The following is a 22796-nucleotide window of genomic DNA, read 5'->3' as shown; positions in this document are numbered from 1 at the left end:
ATTTAAAAGGATTTCTATAGGTAACCTATATATACTAATAATATATCAGTAAAAAACATAAGAAAGTTCTTCTATATCTATTAATTCTCTATAGGGTAGGTAATAAGAGAATTTTATAAGTTAGTTAATAATAACTATAATACTATTATAAAAGATTCTAGTTAAAAGTTCTTTTAATAAAGGTAACTTAGTTATAAAATCTATTATAATTAAGTCCTAAGGTTATTATATTACTAGTAGTAGTTATAGTTATCTATAAGGTTTATATTATTATGCCTTAAATCTAATATATAAGTCGTATTATCTAGTAATTTCTTTAATATCTTTCTTTTTAAATTTATATCCTTTCTCTTTAAGTTATTATAGTATTTTTATAATACCTTAATATCTATATAGTAGGTATAAATAGAATTCGCAAAAGAAGTTATAATCTTATTCTAATAGAGGATTTTATTACTTAACTATCCTTATTATTATTTTCACAGGTTAAGTAAATTAATATTCTCCTTTCTAGTTATACTCTAGGAGTTATTCCTTAGTTTTAATTATTCCGGTGTTATAGTCAGGTCATTAACTAATAGTATCTACATATCTATTATCAGTTCCTTTACAGTGCATTATAATAAAGTCAAATTCGCATAGATATTTAGTATAGCATAATTATTATTAGTTTAGCTCTTATATTATTATAAAGTAAGCTATATTCTTATAGTTAGTAAATACTTTTACTAGGTATTTACTTCCTCTAAGGTAGTATCTAAATTCTTTAAAATAATTAATAATAGCTAGGAATTCTTTATTATAGATAAGGTAGTTAAGTTCTGCTTTATATATCTTATAAGAATAAAAAGCAATAAGATATAATATACTATTATTATCTTATTATCCTATTTATCCTTCTAAGGCAAAATTAGAAGTATTAGTCTTAAGTTTAACTTACCAGTTAAGATTAAATATAACTAAGATAGGTTTACTTATAATAGCTAATTTAAGCTATTTAAAAGCTTATTATACTTTATTATTTTATTAGAATTATTTATCCTTCTTAGTAATCTTAGTAAGAGGGATAATAATTTTATTAAAGTCTTTAATAAATTATTAATAGTAGTTAGTAAATCCTAGGAAGGATTAGGTTTCTTTTACTAATATTAGTATTTTCTATTTAGTAATTACTATAATCTTTTGCCTATTTATTCTAATTTTATTATATAAGATTTTATATCCTAAGTATATTACTTAAGACTAATAGAAGTGACTTTTAGTAGGTTTAATAAGCATATTAGCATCTTATAATACTTTTAAAACCTTATAGATATATTCTATATACTCTTCTTCTGTATTAGAAAAGATAAGGATATTATCTAGGTAGTAAACTATAAAGATATTAAGGTGCTCTTAAAATATATTTATAATTATATATTAAAATACTGCAGGTGTATTAGTTAATCTAAAAGGCATAACTAAATATTTAAATAGTCTGTATTTTATCTAGAAGGCTATTTTCTATTTATTGCCTTCTTTAATCCGGATAAGATTATAGGCAGATTTAAGGTTAAGGGCTATAAACCATTTTTTACTAAATAGGTAATCTTTAAGTTTAGTAATAAAAGGTAATAATATCCTATCCTTTTTTATAATTTTATTAAGTTATTAGTAATCTACTATAAGTCTTAGCTTATTTAAATTAGGTTTTAATATAAATATAACTATATATCCTACTAAGAATTTCAAGGGTCTAATATATCCTTTATATAGCATATTATTTATCTATTCTCTAAGTATTCCTAGCTTATCTTAAGATAGATTATAAATAGAGAAGAATTTTAGGTTTTTTCTATCTTTTAATATAATTTTAATATTATAATTCATATATTAAGATAACTTTATATTTAGTTCCTCTTAAAATAATTTCTTATAGATATAATACTCTAGTAGTATATTTTTAAGTTATTTATTAGATTCTTTTATAGTAATCTATTTTATTTATTTAATATCTTAGTCTAATTATTTAAATTATCCTTTAAGAGTTACTATTATTTATCTAATGCATTTTCTTCTGCCTTTTTTATACTTATATTATATTCCTTTTAGAGTAGGTAATATTCTATTACGCCTATCTTTGCTGCTCTTATTAGTCGAAGTTTAAGATCTTATATTATATCCTGAATTATTTAATTTATTATCTAAAGGGTTAATCTTACAGTTAATCTGGCTAGTTCTCTAGTTAAAGGCAGGGTTATAGCAGTATAACTATAGGTAACCTAAGACTAGATTATAGTCTTATATGCAGATAATATTAAAGTTAATTCCTTAGTTCTATCTATTTATAAATATTTTAAGGTAATTAATCTCTTAGGTAACTTATCCTTATTTATATATAAAGGATTCTCCTTTTTTACTTTTTATTATATAAGGTTCCTTTTTATTTCTCTATAGCAGCCTTAAATTATTAACTATACTAGGGGAAATAATATTTATAACTACTTTACTATCTATAAGTGCTTTTAGCTACTTATCCTTAACTTAGATTTTTAATTCTAGGTAGATTTATTGGCTTTCTTTTATTATTATTCTTAGAGCTTTCTTAGGTAGTTTAGCCTCTAATTCCTTGCCTATCTATTACTCTATTATAGATAGTATATGCCTTTTCCCTAGGGGTAGTCTATGCTATATTTACTCTTAGTGCAGTTAATATTATTAGGATATTTATTTTAGGTAGCTAGTTTTTATTAGTAAGTAGCTTCTATCTTCCTTACTTTATAGTCTAGGATAATATTTACTTTTTCTTCTTTAGTAAGGGGTCTTTTTTTTTCCTCCTTAGTTTATATTAATTAATCTTACAGCTATTATTTCTCTAGCTATTAAGAGATATCTTATTTATCTTAGGATATTTCTTCTTCCTATTATATAATATCTTAATTAATTTAACTAAGTTCTTAGTTAAGTACTTTATCTTTAGTGATTTTAATTTCTTATTATACTTTCTATCTCTATTATATAATATATCGGGAGTTTTAGATATATATTAGAGCTTATTCTTATATCTCGGTATAAGCTTTTAGTTTTACTACTTAAGATCCTTTATATCTCTTTATAACTTAGTATCTAACTATATTAATAATTAGGTAGGGTCTTTATTCTTAATATTCTAGAACTTATACTAAGAAGTAATTATTTACTATTTTATCTTACTAGTGTTTTAAACAGTAGTATTACATATATAATATCTATAATATCTGCTTATAATTTAGATAGTCAGGGTACCTCCTTAGGTCCCTTTCGGCTTATATATGTTCTTCTGGAGTTATAAGGTCTTCTAGTATTTCTTTTATATAAGCTTAGATGTAAATACTATCGTCTTATTCCGTGATTGCTTATTCTTTAGCGAGTTCTATATACTTCTGATATTTACTAGTCTAGAAGTATTAGTTAAATTTATTATATTATAGCATAATAGGGGTATTCTAGATTATTTTTTTGTTTTTACTCTAGAGTTTCCTAGTATTAGATTCTCTCTAAACTCTGCAGGATTCTAAGTAGTTTAGGTTATTAATATATCGGTTTAGTTATTATATAGTGACTTTAATAGGAATATTATTAATTTCTTGGTTAACCCTTTTAGTACTAGGCTTATTATCCAGGTTAGGGGCAATTTCCTTTCCCTTTTTAACTATAAATATAGATTTTCCTTTAGTAGGTTATTGGCTATACTCTGGTACTAGTGTCCATTTAAGTTTAATTTCTGTATTTTATTTTGTTTTCACCCTTTATTATTTCTATTATTTGCTTTTTTTTCTCCTGAACTTAGGGTCTTCTTATCTCTTTGCATTATATGCTTTTTTCTTTGCTTATTTTTCGCTTTTGCTTTATGTATAAATGGTTACTACGAGGGCTAAGTGTCCTAGAACGGGTTATTATTCTAGTTCCAAATTATAGTAGTATTTTTCAAGAGTTTTTTCTTTACTAAGGAATAGGTTATAAATATTAAGGGTTAAATCAAAGTTATTAATATACCTTATTTATATTATATTATATCCTTCTCTTCTAGTTATATTAATAGTCTTAATTGCCATTTATAATTCTTTATTTTTTCTAGTAATATTAATTCTTTTTCCCTCTGGTACTAGCCTATATTTTTAGTTAGTTTTAACAGGGTTCTTATATTCTTATTCATAGTATCCTTTCTTGCTATAGTTATAATAAGTAATCTAGGATTTATCTTATTTAACCATTCTAATAGTTATTAGTCCTATATTAGTACTATATAAAGTATCATTTTATTATCTTTATCCTTGGTTAATATTATAGCAAGGTTTATTTCCTTATTATCCTTGGTTATTTCTGTTATAACGGATTCTCTATTAAAATTATATATTATCGATCTTAATGGCTCTGCTTATATAGTTAACTAATATTTTAGGTCTTATTTCTTTATAAAGTTTTACTTAAACTATTTCTTTAAGTCTATTAAAGAAGAGTAATATAAGGGGTTTTTAATTCTACCCTAGTTTAGTAGCTAGCTAAAGGAATTCAATTCCGTATTCTAATGCTAACTTAGTTTATTAGAGTACTTTAATCTTTCTTTCTACTTGGCTTTTCTTATTAACTAAACCAAATACTTATTATATAGCTTTCTTAAATTCTATGTAGTTATTATAGATTTAAAAGGTTCTAGGTAGTAGTTTATCTTTAGGCATAGTAGTTATTTCTTCTAATATAGGTTAGAACTACTAGGCAGTATTTCCCTTAAGATATCCTAATATATATATAACCCTATTATTATTATTTGCAAATTAATTTAGAAAGTAACTTATATAAGCCTGGCATTAGGTAAGAAAGATAGCTAATCTGGCAGGGTTTCTATTAAATAGTTTAGGTGCATTAGGTTTAAGAATTTCTCCTATTTCTTTTCTGCTTATAGTAATAGCAGCGAGGTTATATATTTCCTAAATAGCATTCTAATGGTTAATTGCCTATTAGGCCTGCAGTTCTGCTGCCTTAGTAAGAGCTTATCTAAGGTTATTTATTTCGGTGGTTATATTAGTTATCTACTGATATAACTAGGTAATATTAGAGTCGGTGCTACTCTTAGAGTTATTATCTATATCCTAGTCATTATTGGCAGGAGCTGGAGCAGTATGAGGTGCAGCATACTATTAGGCAGGGTTAATATAGGCAGCTATTACGTTTATATTACTTAGTGTTACGTAGTATGGTCTAAATAAGAGCTATTAACGTATAACAGGTTAGTTTCTAACTGTAGATAAACTAAGCCGTGCTAGGTTTATTATTAGCAGATTGCATAGGGCATATAACTAAGCTTATTAAAGTATTATATCTCTTAATAGTAGATTTAATATATATTAGGCTTAATTAATATAAAGAAGTTTTATTAATAGCTAATAAGCTAGAATCTATAAAAGTATAAATAAATATGCTTTATATATTTAAGAAGGTTATAGTTAATCAGCGAGGTTATTAAGGGATTAGTAATAATCTAAGCGGATTAGTACTAATCGTGGTGGATTACCTCTGATCGTAGAGTCTTGGCGCTAATTGTCTTCAGCGGGAAACGCGATGATTGGTGGAAAATGTGGGGTACACGTGATAAAACTGTTGGGGTCGTAACAATAAGCCGCTGCAGCTTTATTTACAGAAACTCCTTCTGAAACTATCTAAAGAGCAGCGCTTATATCTTTTTTAGTGAATTTTATTATTCTAAATTAATTAATATACTTTATGACTTTATATAATTAAAATTAAATAAGTTATGAATTTTTAAAGATATTATAAATTAGGAGGCTAGGTAAAAAAGTAGGTGGCTGGTTTCTGGGGGTGGCCGGTTTCCCCGTATCCGACGTTAGCGGGAAAAAGGAAGACTGTTTCATTGCTTTTACGCGAAGGCCAATCAAATGCCCTGACACCGGGCCAAGTAGAGTTCAGCGCCGACTAAGGTTAAAAGGTTAATATCCCTGCTACTCAACTACTGACTGAATGAATTTTTATCTTGGGTGAAGCTATGATGATTGGTAATACACCCCGAGATGGTAAAGAAGCTATAAGGGGTTGACCTCTGACTTGCTATATTTGCACCATTTTTAATTGATCATCCCGTCAAGTGCCCTGTCTACACATGTCACAAATTGTAGATTCCTAAAAGCTATCTACATAAAATACTTGGTCAAGCAAATGCCATGAACATCCTTCATCAATATCAACCTCAACACTCGCAGAATGTTTAGGTGTATGATCTATGGACTCTGTAGATCCCGAAGTGTCGGTAACAAAATTTCTGCAATAGATTGTGCAAGTTTCGATCTCTTTGAAAGACACGTCAACGCCCTGACACAACTTTCAAACCACTGCAAACTCTGCTAAAAACTTTCCATTTCAACATCGAACCACTCATGCTTTTTGAGCTCACAAATAGTTGACAGGTGATAAAGAGAGGCTCTCGTAAACGCTTCCACCAGAATTGACGTGCAAGGATCTGTCAAGAGTGGACTCTCTTGAACTGCGGCATGACATTTTGGAAGTTGTTTGATATGGCTAGTCTTATGTGGAACGACAGCACCGGCGAGTTCAGCAAGATTAATTGCACTGCTCAGTCTGATATCAATATAGCTGTTTGTGTCGCCAGTAGTTGCCTTCTCATGCACTAGCTCTAACAAGTCCGCGAGAACCAGTGTACCGAGGTTCCAGGCTGTGAAAATGCACACAACCCAGCTTCTAAGCTTTGAGGAAACTCTATCATAGCCTCGTAACAAGCCTTGGAAAAATGAGGCGTACGTCATGTCCCAGTATCGACAAACAGTAATTGCTCCTTTTGCAGCATTGATGATATTATGAGTGCTCGACCTCTTCCGCAAAGCATTCTGGATGTAGGATAGTTGGCGATAAAGTAAAACCTTGATGGGAGCTGCTTTGGTCATCGCTCTTGAGGCAACTTCTTCTGAGTAAGGCCAGCGGAGAGATTGTGGCATTTCGGAGTCGTCCTTCAGAAACATATGGAGTTTCCATTGGCAAGGTACATTCTCCGTGTTTTGTATGAAACCTGCCATGCATTGCTCATCGGCTATAACAACAGGCCGTTTATTCAGTGGCGAGACAACAGTATCAAACATTACAAGGAGCCAGTATAGAAAACCAACAGTTCGTTGGCTTTGTAAAGTCGAAGTGTCTTTAGACCCGCCGTGTGACCGGAGCCCCTCCATCTCGAAACGGTACTTCAAGGCAAGCATTGTCCTTGTTGCTTGATCCAGATGTGCAGAAGGACGTCATTTGACATGATCTTACCTATCAAGGGGATGGCAGATTCTTTGCCTGGTGAGAGGCCGAGGCCATCACTATATCTCTCGAGACTCTGATCGTCGTTTGATTCTGGTCTTCCATCTGCACAGAAGTCAAAAGAGGAGACATCGGCACCTCATGGGTCGTAAGTAACACTAGCGATGAAGTCACCAGTGGCGGAATGGTAACTGCTTTTGACATGTTTGATATTCTGTCACTCGGCGATGATGATCTCGGTCATTTCCGGGTTCTGGCTTGCGAACCAGTGGCTGGAATAATGCCTCAACCGCGTACACCGTTGGCACGGAGGTGCGATGGTGATGAGTCCTGCGACATTTGCTACCCCGACAAGATTGTGCCTTGTGTACCACCGTCAACGATCAAGAGAGAAGGATCGGAGAGTTCGTCGGATATTTCCAGCTCAGACTTGAATTTGTTCAATTAAAAAGATAGGACGGAAAGACTTAGGATCTCTATCCTAAGTAATGAAAGGTCTTAGGTAAACTTAGTATAATTTAGTATAAGTTTAATAGACTTAGGCTACTAGCAAGTATATAAAATAAAAAACATAATAATAAAAGGTTGCTTGAAGATGATGCTTGCTTGCTTGCTTGGTAGTTGCTACCGTATTCTGGCCCCACTACTTATAGTTGCCCGCTTTGCCGCGCGGTTGTCACCATAAGCTGCCGAGTTTGGTGACGTGATTATCAATCATGTTTGGTCGATTAGATATCATGGCAATATTTGCTTATATATCAAGCCTGGCAAGACTTAATACCTGCTCGCGCACCCGTTTTCTACAAAAGAGTTGGCATGACACCTCAATCTTTGTGTATCTTGAGTTTCAGACCATATACGGCACATCTCCTATCAAAGCATAATATTATTCGTTCTTTCTCCTCTAGTTAATTTTCCTCTACAACCTCTTCTCTATTAAGTATTAGAAATATGGGTGACCTGGTAAGCCTTCGTGTTATCATAGCAAGAGCCTAGTGACTAACTTCATCCAAGCCGGACGAGATCAGGCTCAAGCCAAACAAGGACGGCTCTTTCATTCGGCCTGACAGTGCCTTTCGCAGCTTCGTATCACAGGAGCCAGATTCTCAGTTCCCGGCCGAGAAAGACCGCTATGCTCTTTATCTGAGCCCAGGATGTCCATGGGTAGGTCACTACTGCGGCTGAGCCTATACCATCACTGACAGATATAGTCTCATCGCGCCATGATCGTGAGAAGCCTCAAGAAACTCGAGAATATAATCGACTTGTACATCTGCTCGCTCACTATGGGCAAAGATGGTTGGTTTTTCGATGACAGCCCAGAAGCAGCCAAGTATGGTGTCCTGCCTAAGGATCCGCTCTATGGATTCGAGACGTTGAAGCAACTTTATCTCAAGGCCAACCCAAATTATGAGGGTCGATACACCGTGCCCGTCCTCTGGGATAAGAAGACCCACACCATGGTGAACAACGAGTCGAGCGATATCATTCGGATGCTCTACACAGAGTTTGACCACCTTCTTCCCGAGGAAGATCGTGAAAGTCACAAACCTGGACGAGAACTCTACCCAGAGCGCTTGAGAGATAAGATTGATGAGATCAATGAATGGGTCTACGACACTGTCAACAACGGAGTCTACAAGACCGGCTTTGCAACGTCTCAAGCTGCATATGAAGAAAACGTCGTAAAGGTCTTCACGTCACTCGATCGGCTGGAGAAAATCCTCGACAACGGACCCTTTCTTCTCGGCAAGACCATCACTGAGGCTGACATCCGTCTGTTCCCAACCATCCTCCGTTTCGACGTTGGGTACGTCCCTATTTTCATGTGCAACCTTGGAACCATCAGGGATCACTATCCGAATTTGCATCTTTGGCTGAGGAGGCTTTACTGGGATAATAGCTTCAGAACTCATGGCGCGTTTCGAAAGACTTCGGAGCCTTGGCTTGAGAAGTACAAGACCGGTTATGCGAACGCGAGACGGAGAGTTCTTGGTATCACTGGGCCGGATATTGTTCCCAAGGGGCCTCTGGTGTTGATCCACGAGTTAGAGGAGGGGGAGAGGCTTTCGGCCTGATCACGAAGTATGGCGGTCACTGAAATATGAAACCAGCAGTGATGAACATGATATTGCTTTGTCTACATATGATGTTCAACATCTACTTGTCGATTAGGCATTAGTGAATGAGATAACTTCCTTAACCGCCGTATTCCTATACCAGGTCATGATAAGCGTCAAGATTCACCGCTGGCATCGGACCCTGTACTTGGCCAGCAATGCTCCAAGTATGAGAGCACTCAGCTAAGCAACTAACCAGGTAGCTCTGTTCTTCCGGAATACCAAACTTCTCAATAGACCTTGACGCTTGTATGGATGCGTAAATCAATATTAGTGGTGCATGACGGAGCCCATATTGCATTTTGTAGATTCGAACCAGGGCCAGAATATCTTGCGCTGCCGTGGTGCAAGACAGAAGTGAAGCTTCTCGAGCCGAGGCAACGTTACTGGTGGTAGCAGACTCGTAATTCAAGGCGATACGAATACTGCTGTACAGCAGGCTTCACAGCAACGGTTAGCTAAGTACCTTTATTTGTAAGAGACTTACTGGAGGGTGGCCACCGCTGGGGTAATTGTCACACCTGTAGACCACTTATTCCACTTCGCAAAAGCGGGCAGTGCGTCCCTCCACTGCAGAAGCTCCAGGTTGAGATTATCAAGCAGCGTCTGTCGTGTAAAGACGTCTGTCTGCGTTCGAGGCGTCCGTGGAGAGAATACTGTCGTCATCATTTTCTCAACAATTCTGTACAGACGGATCTGCTCTTTGAGATATGGTATGTTTGATAAGACTCGAAGCTCTTCTGGGTCATCGCCGAAACCAACAGGACGCCAATACTCCATACCAGGCCCATCGCTGATTTCGTTAATTAGCTTGAGCGATGGGAATGGGGGATGACTCACGTTATGAACTCCAACAGATCGACCTCAGCGCTATCAAAGGCCAGTTGCACGGGTCTCCCGAGTACCAAGCTTATTAGTTTATCTGATATGTATGAGCCCCAATAGATTCTACGACGGATCTCAATGTCCTCGCTCGATACAATGGTCGAGTCATGTGGCAGCCAGTTCATAGGATCACTTTGAAAGCCCAAATCTTGGGCCATACGGAACGCGATACCTGTCTTTTGTTAAACTCAACATTTTTATATGAGCGCTTGGCATACCATACCTGAGAATGCCCATCCCTTGGATACGTTCCCTCGACCAATTTCAAAAAATGCCAAACATAGAAAGGACTGCACTGTGGGGATCGAAGGACGGCTTAGGCCCGATACCATCACGATACTCTCAGCCGCCTGGAAGAACTGTTCACTCAGGTTTCTCTCACCCTCAGTCTCCGACATTAGAAGGCCTAATGCGCAAATGGATAAGAGAAGCGCAGATGACCAGTACTTGCAACCTTTCCGCTCACCAAAATGGTCTCTTAGAAACGCCTCTCGATAAACGAACATAAAGTGGGGGTACTGCCAGCGAAAGAACTGCTGCAGTGCTTTGAAAACTGTGTCATCTTCCAGCTTGATGCCGAAGTGATCCATAACATGGTCAAAGTTGGACTCTGCGTACAGACTCTGCGTTGGGCTTGGATAGCTCTCACTTGTGGAGAGAAGGTCACTGTTGAAGATGCTGGTGGCGCCATGGTAGACCAGTGATCCCTCTGCGTCTGGTTTCAAAAGTGCTCGTGCTGTAGTATCATTTTGTATGACCTGAGACGGCCCTGCAGCCGGAATATTTGGTGCTCCCTGTGTATAAGCCGGGGACCCAAGCATTTCATCTCGGCGAGCGGGAGGGGCGTCTCTCAATTCCTGGATGAAGGCCTCTAGCGACGCAACTCGATTTCTCAGACTGATCGTGTATTCCGAAGATGGTGGGTTTCGTCTCTTGTCAATCTTTTCGTACTCGCAGCCTGCGCCAGCCGTTGCACAATTGATGCAAGGGACTGTACGTGTGCATCTCAACTAGTGCTGTCAACTTTGCACCATTTCATCTATCTATCGTGACATAAACTTACCTTTCGGTATCGGCACCGTTTGCAACTAGGGTTTCGTGTCAGTGAAGGATATCTTTGGTGACGCGCTTGTTCAAGGTCTCACGAGAGTTCTTGCTTCCCAGTTGCGGGGTTCATATCGGGTCAGGCTAAAAGCAACTAGCGTTAGCTGACAGGGTCCTGCGATGCCAAGTTTAAATGCCGATCAGGCATCGCCTTAGGTTGTTGCGAGATATCAGCCCAACATTGAGGAGGGGGTTGGGAAAGCTGGTTGGAAGGTTAAATGCAAGTTGGATGTGTGGGTCGGGACCTCTATTGTGGCTTACCTACCCTATAACGGTCTGTTCGTGAGACTCTTAAGTTCTCTGTTGATGTGCCAAAACCTCAATTTATCCACCACGTCTTCTTATTGGTCTTTTATAATGTACTTCTGATTAATTCTGGAGGGTAAATAGAATTTTCAGATTTGATGCATACTTCTCGACAGCAGGATTGGGACTTGTTTAAAAGCAGATAGGAGTTGGTCATTGTTAAAAGTACTTTGTTCTGATTGGCCTTCCGCCTACTTCTGACTTAATACTCCTATGGTGTTTGCTAACCCAATGACCGACTCATAAACTCAATACCACCATGGGCTTCTGATTACCCCCGAACGATGCAGTAGAGCTTGTTATATCTCCTGAAGCCAGTGGAAAGAGTAATTATCTACGTTTCCTGTGTATTAATACTTAAGCCATGGCAATCAGCTAGGCATTATGATATAAGTTATAACGTCGAAGTTATGAGCTATATATATTATTTGAACTTGAGACCTGTGTCTGAGAGCTCACTTTACCATAGGACATGACTGCAGATAACACATCTAGCTTAAAATTTGGATAGGATACTATAATGCCTGACTAATTTCTATGACATAAATGCTGCCCCGAGTAGCTACCTAATAGCTTGGGTTTTATTCTTATTAGCCAAGTAAAGCATAAAGCATCTCTCCCTCTTTTAGCTTATAGATTAATACTAAAGGCCTTATAGGAATAATATCTAGCCTAATAATACTAACAATTCTCTATTTTATATTTATATACATAATTCTATCACAGCAAATCACCAGCGTCCAAACATTATATGCTGCTAAATATCCTAAATTATTATTATTACCTACCAGAACTGACTTACCACTCTACTGAGTGCATAGTTATGTCCACCATTGGGAGGGAGTGAGGGCGATTGAACCATCACTACGATTATGCTCGTCATACCAACACTAGCCGCGTTGTAAAATTCTGGCATTTTTCAGGCTATGAAACCAGTCGTTAATAGAAAAAGCTTGGTTGAACGACTTCTCCGCAAGGGACCTTTCCGATGGGAAATTCGGTCGTTCAGGGCTCTCTTGGGGATAGAAACGGTCGTTGTCAAAGAACACCCAAGCGCGTTGCTGACCCACCCTGTAACGGAGTTTCTCACCGGGATGCAAAGAAAGTTGCTTGTACATAGATGATTCGTCGCCGTTTTTGTATTTCGGCTTGGATTTGAGTAAGGGACGAGAGCTCTTATCCCATGCGTCAGAGCCAGAGGGCTCTTCAAACTCCCAGACATGTTTGAGTTGCTTGTAGAGGGCTTTTCTTTCCTCTGGCTTAGCCATATCGTAGCGAAGGAAATCGGTGAGCCGATCAAGTCCAAGTGTTGAGAAACTGGCCCCAATGTCATGGCCATGGCTGTCGGTAAACAAACGTATATTAGGAGTGCATGGATTTGCGGCAAAATAAACGGCATCGGGAATGGGGGAGAACGTGTCAGTTCCAAGTGGAGGAGCCGCCGAAGCGGTTGAGAGATCAGCATCGTTGCATTGAGCGAGCATCGCCCCGTATAGAGAACAGACGTAGCTGTGGACACACCCGACAGCTTCATACTCTGCATTGCTGACCTTACGTTTCCGTAGCTTCCTGGGAATACGAATGGAATAACCGGCCTTGCGTAGTAGCTCGTACGTCAGAAATGCTTTGAAAACCCTTTTCCTTTCCGAGAATGTGAGTTTGTCGGAATCAAATCGTGGTGCCACCTTTGAGCCTTTGAACATAATATGTCCTTCAATTGATGGCTGCCGGACTTGCGGCAAACAAAGATATGCCTGTGGGGCCATGGAAGCGGTGGCTTTGGTAATATAGTCCTCGACCAAAAGAAGAATTTGGCGATACAACTTGTCCAGTTCACCTACCAGGTGGTCATCAATTTCTTTGAGAGGATTGGGCAGGTTGGACTTGGACCAAGCTCGAAAGTGTGCACGCGTAGGCTGTGACCTTCGAAACAAGGTAATTGCCATGGCATCTTGGATCATCTGCGCGTCAAGTTCGGCCGCAAGCACTTGTCGCACGATATACTTCTTGTGTGCGAGATATTGTTGAAGCATAATTGGAGAGGCTTCGATTATGCGTGATGTTGATAATTTGTAGTGACTCGATATAAGAACCCGGAGGCGCAGCTCTGGCGGTAATCTGTTGAAAGGGTCTGTTATTGCGAGCGCCATCTTTGTTGTTCTCAAATCGGTGGTCTGTGGTAACGCGGAGACTGAAAAGGAAGAGAAGAGGGGTTTTTCAAGGATATTTATACTCGATCTGAATTTGAGAAAGCCTGAGACTATTCTTTTTTTTCCGGGTGCGTCATTTCTGGTGTTGAGCCTTGGTGGGAAGATAAACCATTGTGTTGGAATAACTTTGTTATGGCTGATCTTTTGCCACCTTGTGACTCAATATTCCCTAACCTTGATTTAACCTTTCCTCTAATAACAACACAGCCACCATATATGTGTTTTCCTCGAAACCTTTGCCCATTTAACCTTTCCTCTTAAGAAGTGTTTTTAATGTTAAGTGGAAGCCATAAAAGGGGACCGGAGATAGCCTTTTTATCCCTTAGGGAATATATTTAGAGTTCTCTTTATATATTATATTTAATTATTAAATAGGCTAAAAAGCTTATCTTAGGTAACTATGTACGCAGTTAGTATACTGCCTAAACTGTATTCATAAGAGTATTATTTTAAGTTAATAGATCTAATAGCTGATATTTGTATCGTGTGCCTTACTCGGGAAGATAAATATCTAGTAATAAGCCTCAATCTTAAACAGAGAGTAGTCTTTGTTGATGGCACTCTTCATAATAATCTTTTATGTGAAATAAAGCATTTCTTTCAACATATGTCGCCTTGATATTGTGTTAGAACTGCTTCGTCATGGGTGATCTTGCAGGCCTTTTGACTCTAGGTTTATAAGCTTATATAGGTCAAGTTGTCTTTCAACCATAGCCACTGTATTAATGTTTCTTCAAAACCTTTAACATGTTGGCATACGTTCTGAGGTTAAAGTTGGAAGGCAGGTATTTGCAGCGGCACTGATTGACATCAATGTAGCATAACGATTGGAAAAATTAGTCCTTGGACAAGCCATAGCCCTAATATTTCCTCAAACCCAAAGCAATTCTGACCTGAGAAACCAGCCACAGATACGTCATGAGAGACCACTGATAAGATTTGTTGAATAGATGATGCCTCGGCACTTCGACTGTGATGAAGGACGAGATTATTTGCCAAGCGACCAATGTACCAAAATCTGGGTAAGTTCCTGAACCGCTTAGAGAGATTTGCAGAAGGACATTGAGAGAGTGTGCTCTTGCACAATGAGATATATTCGGATATGATATCTACATACAAGATAACCTGGAGGTAGCCGTAGCTTCTTCCTTAACTTAACTCACCTTATCTTACCTGGGTAAGTAAGTAGTCTACAATATCCAGCGCTGGAGGGACGTACTACATAACCTGTTTATCATGGCAATCCCAGGTTAGAATGAAACCCCTCTCCAGTCTGGCGAAAAACGGTAGACGACAGTTATATATGCCTCAAATGCTTAGACCATTTTATGGTAATTTAGAGTAAGTTTAGGAGATTCTTTGACTAGCCAGTCTAAGCGCTTTTCGTCCCGTCCTCTAATTCAAGGTCTGAAGTCTTCTGACACCCCGAGGCAGTCCTCCTCTAAGGCACCTGCGCGCCATGTCCCTCTTTGACAGGCCATCCTCGACCAAGCCTCGGCTCTCCGGGTTCATACCCTGAACGTGACCCTGGACGTTACCCTGGCTGTGCACCGACTTTGGCATAGGGGGATGACAACTGCGGAAAGACGCAGGTTCGCGAGGGCCGGACATCAACACAAGTTGATGCAAAGATGGCAGAACGACGAGGCACAGGCATATCATCAAGGCCGTGTGGTAAATCAGGCCATGGCTGTCGATTTCGGCGAGCAGGAGAGCTCTCGACAAATTTTATGATTGAGGGAACTGACAATCGGTCGCGTATGGCCGAACGAAGTCACTATCGTTTGCGGCGTATGCAGACAGTTATCAGATAGCTAGTCTCAAGGTCTGGATACTAAGTGGAGATCGAGTGTTGCTCCCAAAGATTAGTTCAATTGATGCTCTACATGATTCCTAATATCATCTCGCCTGGTATACATATCCGTTGATTAACTAGATCGTACTCAAAGCCCTGCTCTTGACCGACGGGCTCGCGATAAACGTTTCCTGGACTGATGAACCCGCTCACCGCAGTAACGGCAGTCATCACCGCCGCCATGAGCACGAACGGTAGGCCCATCCATACCCGACCAAGCTCCATGCCCTTCACCAACAGAGCACTCATAACGGGAGCAACCACGCGCCTTGATACCATGCTGAGCGTGAGTGCGGCACTGTAGACAGTACTTATCTCATTGGGTCGCACCACGCCGCCCAGCAAACTCATCAACAGCCCAGTCGTGCAGCTGCCAAGTGCGACGACGATGAGTCCACTAGCCTCGATTGCTAAAGCCGGTGCAAAACCTATCACCAGAAGACCAAAGGATGTCAATGAAATGGAAGAGATGACATACCGACGATCTCGTGCCCAGTCAGCCCAGCCTCGCGGCTTAGCGATTAGGCGAGTCAGAAGGGGCAGAAGGATGAGAACCAGCAGCCATTGAGCACCCTGGAACAGAGACAGAAGAATCTTACCACAACCATACGAAAGAGAATATCTCGCCTTGGAGTATATAGACCTATGACAATGAAGAGCTCTCGGGCAGAGGTCTGGAGTGCGAGGACGGCAAGTAGCAAGAGGCATTATCGGTTTGATGTCAAGATGCTGACGAGAGGCGCCAATATGTTAGAAACCCGTTGGGGCACATGCCTCATCCTGCTGGCAAAGGCCGACCATTCGGGCTGTTGGGATAGTGAATCAGTCGATGGTTCGATCGTAGGCGGAGATGCGCTACCCAAGTTCTTGTTTCGGAGGTGCAGTATTTCTTATCACATCAGCTGCATGAAGATACAAGAATATCTACGCACGTTCGGCTCGGTCAGTCACGTCGGTGACCATGGCATGGACCACGCTGGAGGCTACAGCGTCACCACCTCCGATAAAGCGGAAGACACCCGAAAACAAGACCCAGCGGATTGGAGCGAACCGCCAGTAACACATAGCCATGACCCAAGCAAGGGAATCAAAAATTGCAGTGCCACTAAGAATTAACACTCGTCTTCTGCCGATGCGCTCCGCTAGCAGGCCATAGGGTACAGTACACAACCTAAAGGCCTGGTATTAGAGGTACCAGCTGCTGGAAGCCACGCACAAACGCGAGCTCTTTCTGTACAGGCTGAATCCGGCAACGATCAGGCTTTGAGACTTCTAAGTAATGGGTCTTGTAATAATCGTCGCAAATTGCCGACTCGTAGATCTGGAGCAGTCCGGCGGCCTGGAGTCCATCAGCAAGCATCAGTGTAAATGCAAATGCGCAGAGGAGCTGGATGATGCGTCGCTTTCGCTGGGGCGGTATGTTGATTGTCTCCGCGTCGCTTCCGAGAAGAGGCGAAGCTTCATGATGATTCTCGACGTCTTGTATTCGTACCGTGGCCATTGAATTATTCCTGCGATGTGTTGATGTCACGAACAAAGATGGCAGCGTGGGTGTGTGTGTGTGTACAGAGTCATACACTTGGACTGTGCAGGTCCGAAATGGTGTTGACAGACAGATTGATCTGCCTAAGCTCATTTGGGGAGTTTGAGAGGAGGAAGAGCAAGGTATGAAGAAAAGAATAATTTAGATCAGGTCATTGAGCATTAATCGAAGAACGTAAAGACTCAGAGAGATAATAAAAAAATAAAATAAAAAAAAGACTCTGTGATGAAGTAGTTTTTGTGTAAGCCACTTATTCTAATGCCATTTCCTTCAGTGGATGATATGCCTAGGTTCACCATTTTCTAGCGATGTTCATGGCTGTTGCTCTGTAATTGTTGTGCCTGCTCAGCATGTTACAGTGGGCCATGGCCGCTAAGAAATACCACGCAATCGCCTTGAATCTTGATCGTATTGGCACTCTTACAAAATGGGAGATTGTTTAGTACTTTATTAATGAGAAAGATGACACAAAGGAAATCGAAGGACCTAAAACGATCATTTTGCGTCTCAGTGGGTAGGAAGGCTGTTTGGTCGGTATCGAATGTTCAATTTCTCACACTCATAATCCACAACGTGGCACTCGACAAAGAGCACCCAAAGGCCGATGACATCCATAATATTCACAACGAATAGTGAAGGAATGAAGAGGGTCTTGCTGGCATGAAGCCATTGTCGGGGTCAGATCAACATGCATGCTTGTCTCATCCATCTCACCTCCAAGATGGTCCTGTTGGTCCTACAACCCCCAAGAGGAAGAAGAAGTTCTTCAATCCAGCCTTTCATTGTGTTGTCCTCCTAGACCAACGAGGCGTGGGGAACTTAGTCCCAAGAAATGAACCGCGACGGAACGCGACACAGCATCTCCGACGATACTTAGAAGATCGAGCGCGTCTCGATACATTCCAACGTCGCGTGGTATTTAGCGAATGCTAGGGCGGCGCGTTGGGTCTGTTTTACACAGAGGCTCATCCTGAGCTTGTCGGCTTCCTTGATATTCGTGACGCCTTGCAAACACACCACTCTAAGCTTTTGTACGATGGCAGGCCTATCGGATGTCAGGTCTTCCCAGAAGAACTATTTGCTTTTCTGAATCGTTGCCTTAACAGTGTCACTGAGGGCCGCCACGGTTGGTTACAAAGCTTTCGAGCAGCCAAGCTTCTTAAAGATAGCACTAATAAAATGTCTAATAAGAGAAAGGCAACAATATTCAAGAATATGGCTAAAAATGAGGAAACAGCTGCAACCACTGAAAGGTGATAAAAACTCCAACGGGACAATGTCGCAAGCTTGCAAAAATCTCAGCGACAATGAAGGCCCTTGACAGAACATATGCGGTACCCAAAACAGATAGCAAGTATATACAATAGTACTTGGCGAATGTTCTGATGAATCTCTTGAGAGATTCCGGTGTCCTTTGTGGAAAGACGAGAACATTAGACTTGGTGAGAAATAAACACCAAATGCTCAGCCAGATCAAGCCTGATATGATAACATAAAGAGGCAACGCGCCTACGATAATCAAACAGCTGAGCTCCCACAATAATGCCTCTGTGTACGAAGGGAAGGTTAACAAGAACGTAGGTATAAGGTGAATACCACCATAGCACATGGATAGGCCGGCAGCGATGAGTGTTATCTTATCGTACCTCCAGAACTTCCACATGGGACGATATTTCGAAAGAGAGCCTTGCGTTTCAAAATGCGGAGCAAGATCTAGGGAGAAGAAGCTTCTACCCTCCCAGAAATACCTTTCGCAGTTCAACTGCAGCTCTTGTCTGAATTCATCCAGCCGCACAAGGAGAAGGATCCGTTTTTCTCTCTCCGGAACATCCAGTATACCGTCTTCGTCACATCTGTGTTGTCGAATCCTCATCGACGTTTCAGCCAGGTTCTCCCGCTGTTCATCGGGGTATTTGGACAGAATAATATCCCATCGCCGAAGGAACTCAGTTGTGAGTGGGAAAGAGTGCTTGGCGTATTTAGGTCTTGAACCGATCTTGTGTTTCACCAGTGTCTGGCCACCCCATATGTGTTCGAGAGGAAATAAGGCATCAAGGACATCTGACCTGTATAGAGCAAGCCCGGACGGGAGAACATCGCCAACTTTCATTTCTGCCGACGCCGCCTGATCGATCCATCTCATTTGGCTACCCAAAGGTCCTTGTGGAGGTGGCTGTTCTGGTGTTTGCCGTGAAGGGAAGAGTGCTAGACTGTATGACATCCTGCTATAGAACTGCTTCTGTAACATAATGGCCAGTTCGGCTTCGAAACCATGTGGTTGAACAACAATTGGTTCCTGAACATCCAAAGGTTTCTATACGTTTGTCAGCTAGGTGCAATGAGATTTTGGGGGGTACACAAACCTTAATCCAATAACAATATTGGATAATAGCAAAAATAACATGCAACATGGTATGGATTTCCAGTAGTGTAAGTGGGAGTCCGAATACAAACCGACAAACACATTGCATAATCATCCAGAGCACTTGAATAAGAACAAGGGCTTTCTGAAATATACCAGCCTTACTCTTGTCGTCAATGTCTTTCTCTAGGACCTTAATCCAATGGCCCTTGTTGGCGAGTGCAACTATAGCAGGCGGGCCTGCGCGGACGGCTTTACGCACGGGTTTCCGGCCATTTTGGGGTTCGGGGTCTTTGAAAAGCTTCTCAGCTGAAGGGTCGAGATCCGGAATTGACAAGATGTCGTTGACGTCGAAACGAAGTCCTCCCATGACAATGAAGTAGGCATACTTCAAGTTAATCTCGAACTAGCATCTGTTACCAAGTGTTCAGATGTACCGCATGAGGTTCCTTACATCAGCTTCGGGACTTGATATCGACGACTTCTGTTGCTTCTGGATCTTTTTAAGTTTTGACTTGAGAGCCCAGGCACAGCCAATCTGATTACTCGCGGTTAACAAGGAGATTTCCGGAACCACAATAGTCAACAGGACCCATTTTATCTTCTCTAACAGAAGCCGTTGCCATGTAGGGTTAGGAATTATATCGAGATGAAGGGCTGTGAAGACGCAGGCGATGAGGGTAAAGATGCAACTTTCAAGAATATCGAACGTGCCCCTGACATTGGGAGTGCCAACCCAAGGTGGAGCAAACTTTGACCACAGATGATCTGTTCCATTGTAATTAATGATAGAAACATTCCATGGCTGGGTGAAAGTCGACGAGTTGAGGTCTCCCATATTGGTTCTGTCAAGAGAAAGTCAAACCAGGGGAGTATGATGCTGCGCTCTCGAAGATGTCCATATTCTTAGTGAGAGTTCTAATACTAGTTTATAAGTTGTGAACTTCAACTTTCAGTATGCTATGGCGATGTCAAGCCAGCCAATAGGCAGGCCGTGTTTGCCGCCCTGTATGCAGTCAAGTAGTTTGACAAAACTTCAAAAGCCACCGAATTTCCCCCGCACCGTAACATGTTTGAAAATCCAAAGAGGCTCGGGGCAGAATACGATATCTTTGTACAACAACCCCTTAGTATTTGTGTTCCTACCGAACCTCAGAGAATGGTCTCGAATTCAACCGTTGTAGAGTCAGGTCCTGAATCCCTAAGTACCCCTCACCTCGAACTCGTCAACGGCCAAGTCCCATACCGTGACGCTGTTGTGTCATGGAAAATTCCAAAGGTTGAACTTTTGGGCGAGGAACGTTACATCGACAGTTTCGAATCCGATTGCGTGACACATGTGGTATTGCAGTGAGTCCTTTTGTCAGTACACAGAGAAGAATCGTGCAACTGGTCGGCTGAAAAGAGTATCAGACGTTCGACAACGGCAAGTATTTTCTCAGATTGGCGTTCAGCATGACTATGGTTATCCCTTCCCTTTCTGGCACTTTCTTGGCAAAATGATCTCCTAGGCGCTGTTCGAAAATGAGACTTCGCTTGAGATATTGAGTTTTACAAGGGTAAACGGCCGCGAATTCGTTGGGTTCGAGAACAAGAACTATCCAAAAAGCAGTAACAGCACAGACATTAATGCTGTTGAAGTGAGTCTCAAAAGACCACGGCCTAATGAGCCTATGGAGGTCTTTTGGCGGCCTGCTAGGGGCATCATCATCCAGAGGCTTCGAGAATGTAAGAATCGTGAGGGTTACACTTCAGGACTTTGAGGCTGAGATGAAACATAGGGTTACAGGAACCCCTTTCGGCCCCTTGACGGGTAGATACTGTAGCGTCTCTTGTTGCACAGAGCCAACACAGCCAACAGCTTCGAATGCTCAACGAATGCTACCATATCTGAGCCCTGTCGATCATCTATCCTCGTGACAATCTAATTTCCGAGTCATCATTCAGCCTAGCAGATACCAACATGACATTCTTGTATCTCTCATAGGCATATCAGGGTCCAATTTGTTCTCGGCGAGCGTTGGTTCTGCAACGAACTGCATTAGAACCCTCAGCTAGCATAAGTACTATATTAGTATGTCGATCTTTTACCATATTTACAAATGAAGAAAGGTTAAATCCCGGATCTTCATTACGCCGGCCGGCAACCTGTTTTCATTATTCACACGACTCAGTCCCCATCTTCATTTAGTATTCGTGGCGTCAAGCTTTCCTAGCCTCCCCGGCAGTGACATCCCAACGACATGGGTTGTGGGCTGGAAAATAAGGCAGCGAATTGCCGCCCAATTGTAGCAGTGGCCCAATGCCTCATTGTAGAGGTGAAATGGCGAGCTAGATCAAGAGTAAGGCCTCCTCAAGGGTCTTAGCTGGATGCTATACGCGTTTATCAACTCACTGGGCATGTCCAAAGTTCAAGGCCTACATTTTGAACTGAGAACGTCTCTCCAGATGAAATAGAACTTTGATACTCCTATTGAATGCTCCTTGTATCTCTTTCGGGCATTTTCCCCTTTCAGCCCGATTTAAAGGCTCCTCAGGGAGCAAGAAACGTCGACGATAAATCAAGGTGCCAAAATTGTTAGTCTAAAGGTCTACTATATCCATATCCAATCTACCTAAGTTTATCCAAAATTCATCAAAGTCTTTTGTCATTTAGCATAGAAGTCGGAAGCTTTCTTGCTCCCCCTAGGCTATCTCCACCTCACTGAGAGATCTTCTACACAACGAGCTAAGAACTCGAGATTGACCAACACCAACGAAGTGATTACCGATATCTTGATAGCCCATGCGATCGAACCGGTAATGGCTGTTTCACAAAGAAGCCTAAAGTCATCCTAATCGAGCTGTAGCTTCGGTCATCAATAATTGCCAAGCATAGCCAAGGTAACCCCCGTGTCGATTATGACTCGGACCCTCTTTCATATGCCGTTAGGGGTTCGATATGCCAAGACGGCGCTAGCATTACTCGACAGCTGTTTACGTACAGCAATTTAAACTTTCGGCATTTTCCCTGGCGTACGAACTGATTACTCGTCTCGTTTCAGTTAAGGCTGCATGCTTCCTAAGTGCCGCCCAAGCCAAAACCCCCCATCAGAAGAGTGTCTGAGATTTCATCAGTGGCGTA

At 40.6% G+C, this 22796-nt stretch overlaps 7 protein-coding genes across 7 annotated transcripts; 2 read left to right on the top strand and 5 right to left on the bottom strand.

The window, feature by feature from the left end:
• Positions 1 to 6374: 6374 nt before the first annotated feature.
• On the bottom strand, positions 6375 to 7241 carry FOBCDRAFT_206129 (uncharacterized protein; the record flags this gene model as incomplete). The annotated part of the gene is made up of 1 exon (XM_054706812.1): positions 6375 to 7241. The coding sequence occupies one exon, from the start codon at positions 7239 to 7241 to the stop codon at positions 6375 to 6377; it is 867 nt and encodes a 288-aa protein (XP_054562787.1).
• Positions 7242 to 8079: 838 nt separating this feature from the next.
• On the top strand, positions 8080 to 9404 carry FOBCDRAFT_189156 (glutathione S-transferase). The gene is made up of 3 exons (XM_054706811.2): positions 8080 to 8250; positions 8302 to 8451; positions 8499 to 9404. Exons 1-3 carry the CDS (start codon positions 8239 to 8241, stop codon positions 9363 to 9365), a joined length of 1029 nt encoding a protein of 342 aa, XP_054562786.1. The 5' UTR covers positions 8080 to 8238; the 3' UTR covers positions 9366 to 9404.
• Positions 9405 to 12592: 3188 nt separating this feature from the next.
• Positions 12593 to 13852, bottom strand: FOBCDRAFT_144761 (uncharacterized protein; the record flags this gene model as incomplete). Its single annotated transcript, XM_054706810.2, has 1 exon — positions 12593 to 13852. One exon carries the CDS (start codon positions 13850 to 13852, stop codon positions 12593 to 12595), a length of 1260 nt encoding a protein of 419 aa, XP_054562785.2.
• Positions 13853 to 15794: 1942 nt separating this feature from the next.
• FOBCDRAFT_278996 (uncharacterized protein) lies at positions 15795 to 16475 on the bottom strand (the record flags this gene model as incomplete). The annotated part of the gene is made up of 1 exon (XM_059611558.1): positions 15795 to 16475. The coding sequence occupies one exon, from the start codon at positions 16473 to 16475 to the stop codon at positions 15795 to 15797; it is 681 nt and encodes a 226-aa protein (XP_059467827.1).
• A 216-nt stretch (positions 16476 to 16691) lies between these two features.
• On the bottom strand, positions 16692 to 17268 carry FOBCDRAFT_278995 (uncharacterized protein; the record flags this gene model as incomplete). The annotated part of the gene is made up of 2 exons (XM_054706808.1): positions 16692 to 16938; positions 16988 to 17268. 2 exons carry the CDS (start codon positions 17266 to 17268, stop codon positions 16692 to 16694), a joined length of 528 nt encoding a protein of 175 aa, XP_054562783.1.
• Positions 17269 to 18529: 1261 nt separating this feature from the next.
• FOBCDRAFT_243341 (uncharacterized protein) lies at positions 18530 to 20510 on the bottom strand (the record flags this gene model as incomplete). The annotated part of the gene is made up of 3 exons (XM_059610540.1): positions 18530 to 19624; positions 19713 to 20078; positions 20127 to 20510. The coding sequence occupies 3 exons, from the start codon at positions 20508 to 20510 to the stop codon at positions 18530 to 18532; spliced, it is 1845 nt and encodes a 614-aa protein (XP_059465778.1).
• A 231-nt stretch (positions 20511 to 20741) lies between these two features.
• Positions 20742 to 21435, top strand: FOBCDRAFT_206123 (uncharacterized protein; the record flags this gene model as incomplete). The annotated part of the gene is made up of 2 exons (XM_059609164.1): positions 20742 to 21014; positions 21184 to 21435. 2 exons carry the CDS (start codon positions 20742 to 20744, stop codon positions 21433 to 21435), a joined length of 525 nt encoding a protein of 174 aa, XP_059467826.1.
• Between the last annotated feature and the right edge of the window lie 1361 nt (positions 21436 to 22796).

Source organism: Fusarium oxysporum, chromosome IX (assembly GCF_013085055.1).
Source record: "Fusarium oxysporum Fo47 chromosome IX, complete sequence".
NCBI lineage: Eukaryota > Fungi > Ascomycota > Sordariomycetes > Hypocreales > Nectriaceae > Fusarium > Fusarium oxysporum.
The sequence above is the reverse complement of the archived record's forward strand: the minus strand, read 5'-3'. Positions and strand labels throughout refer to the sequence as shown.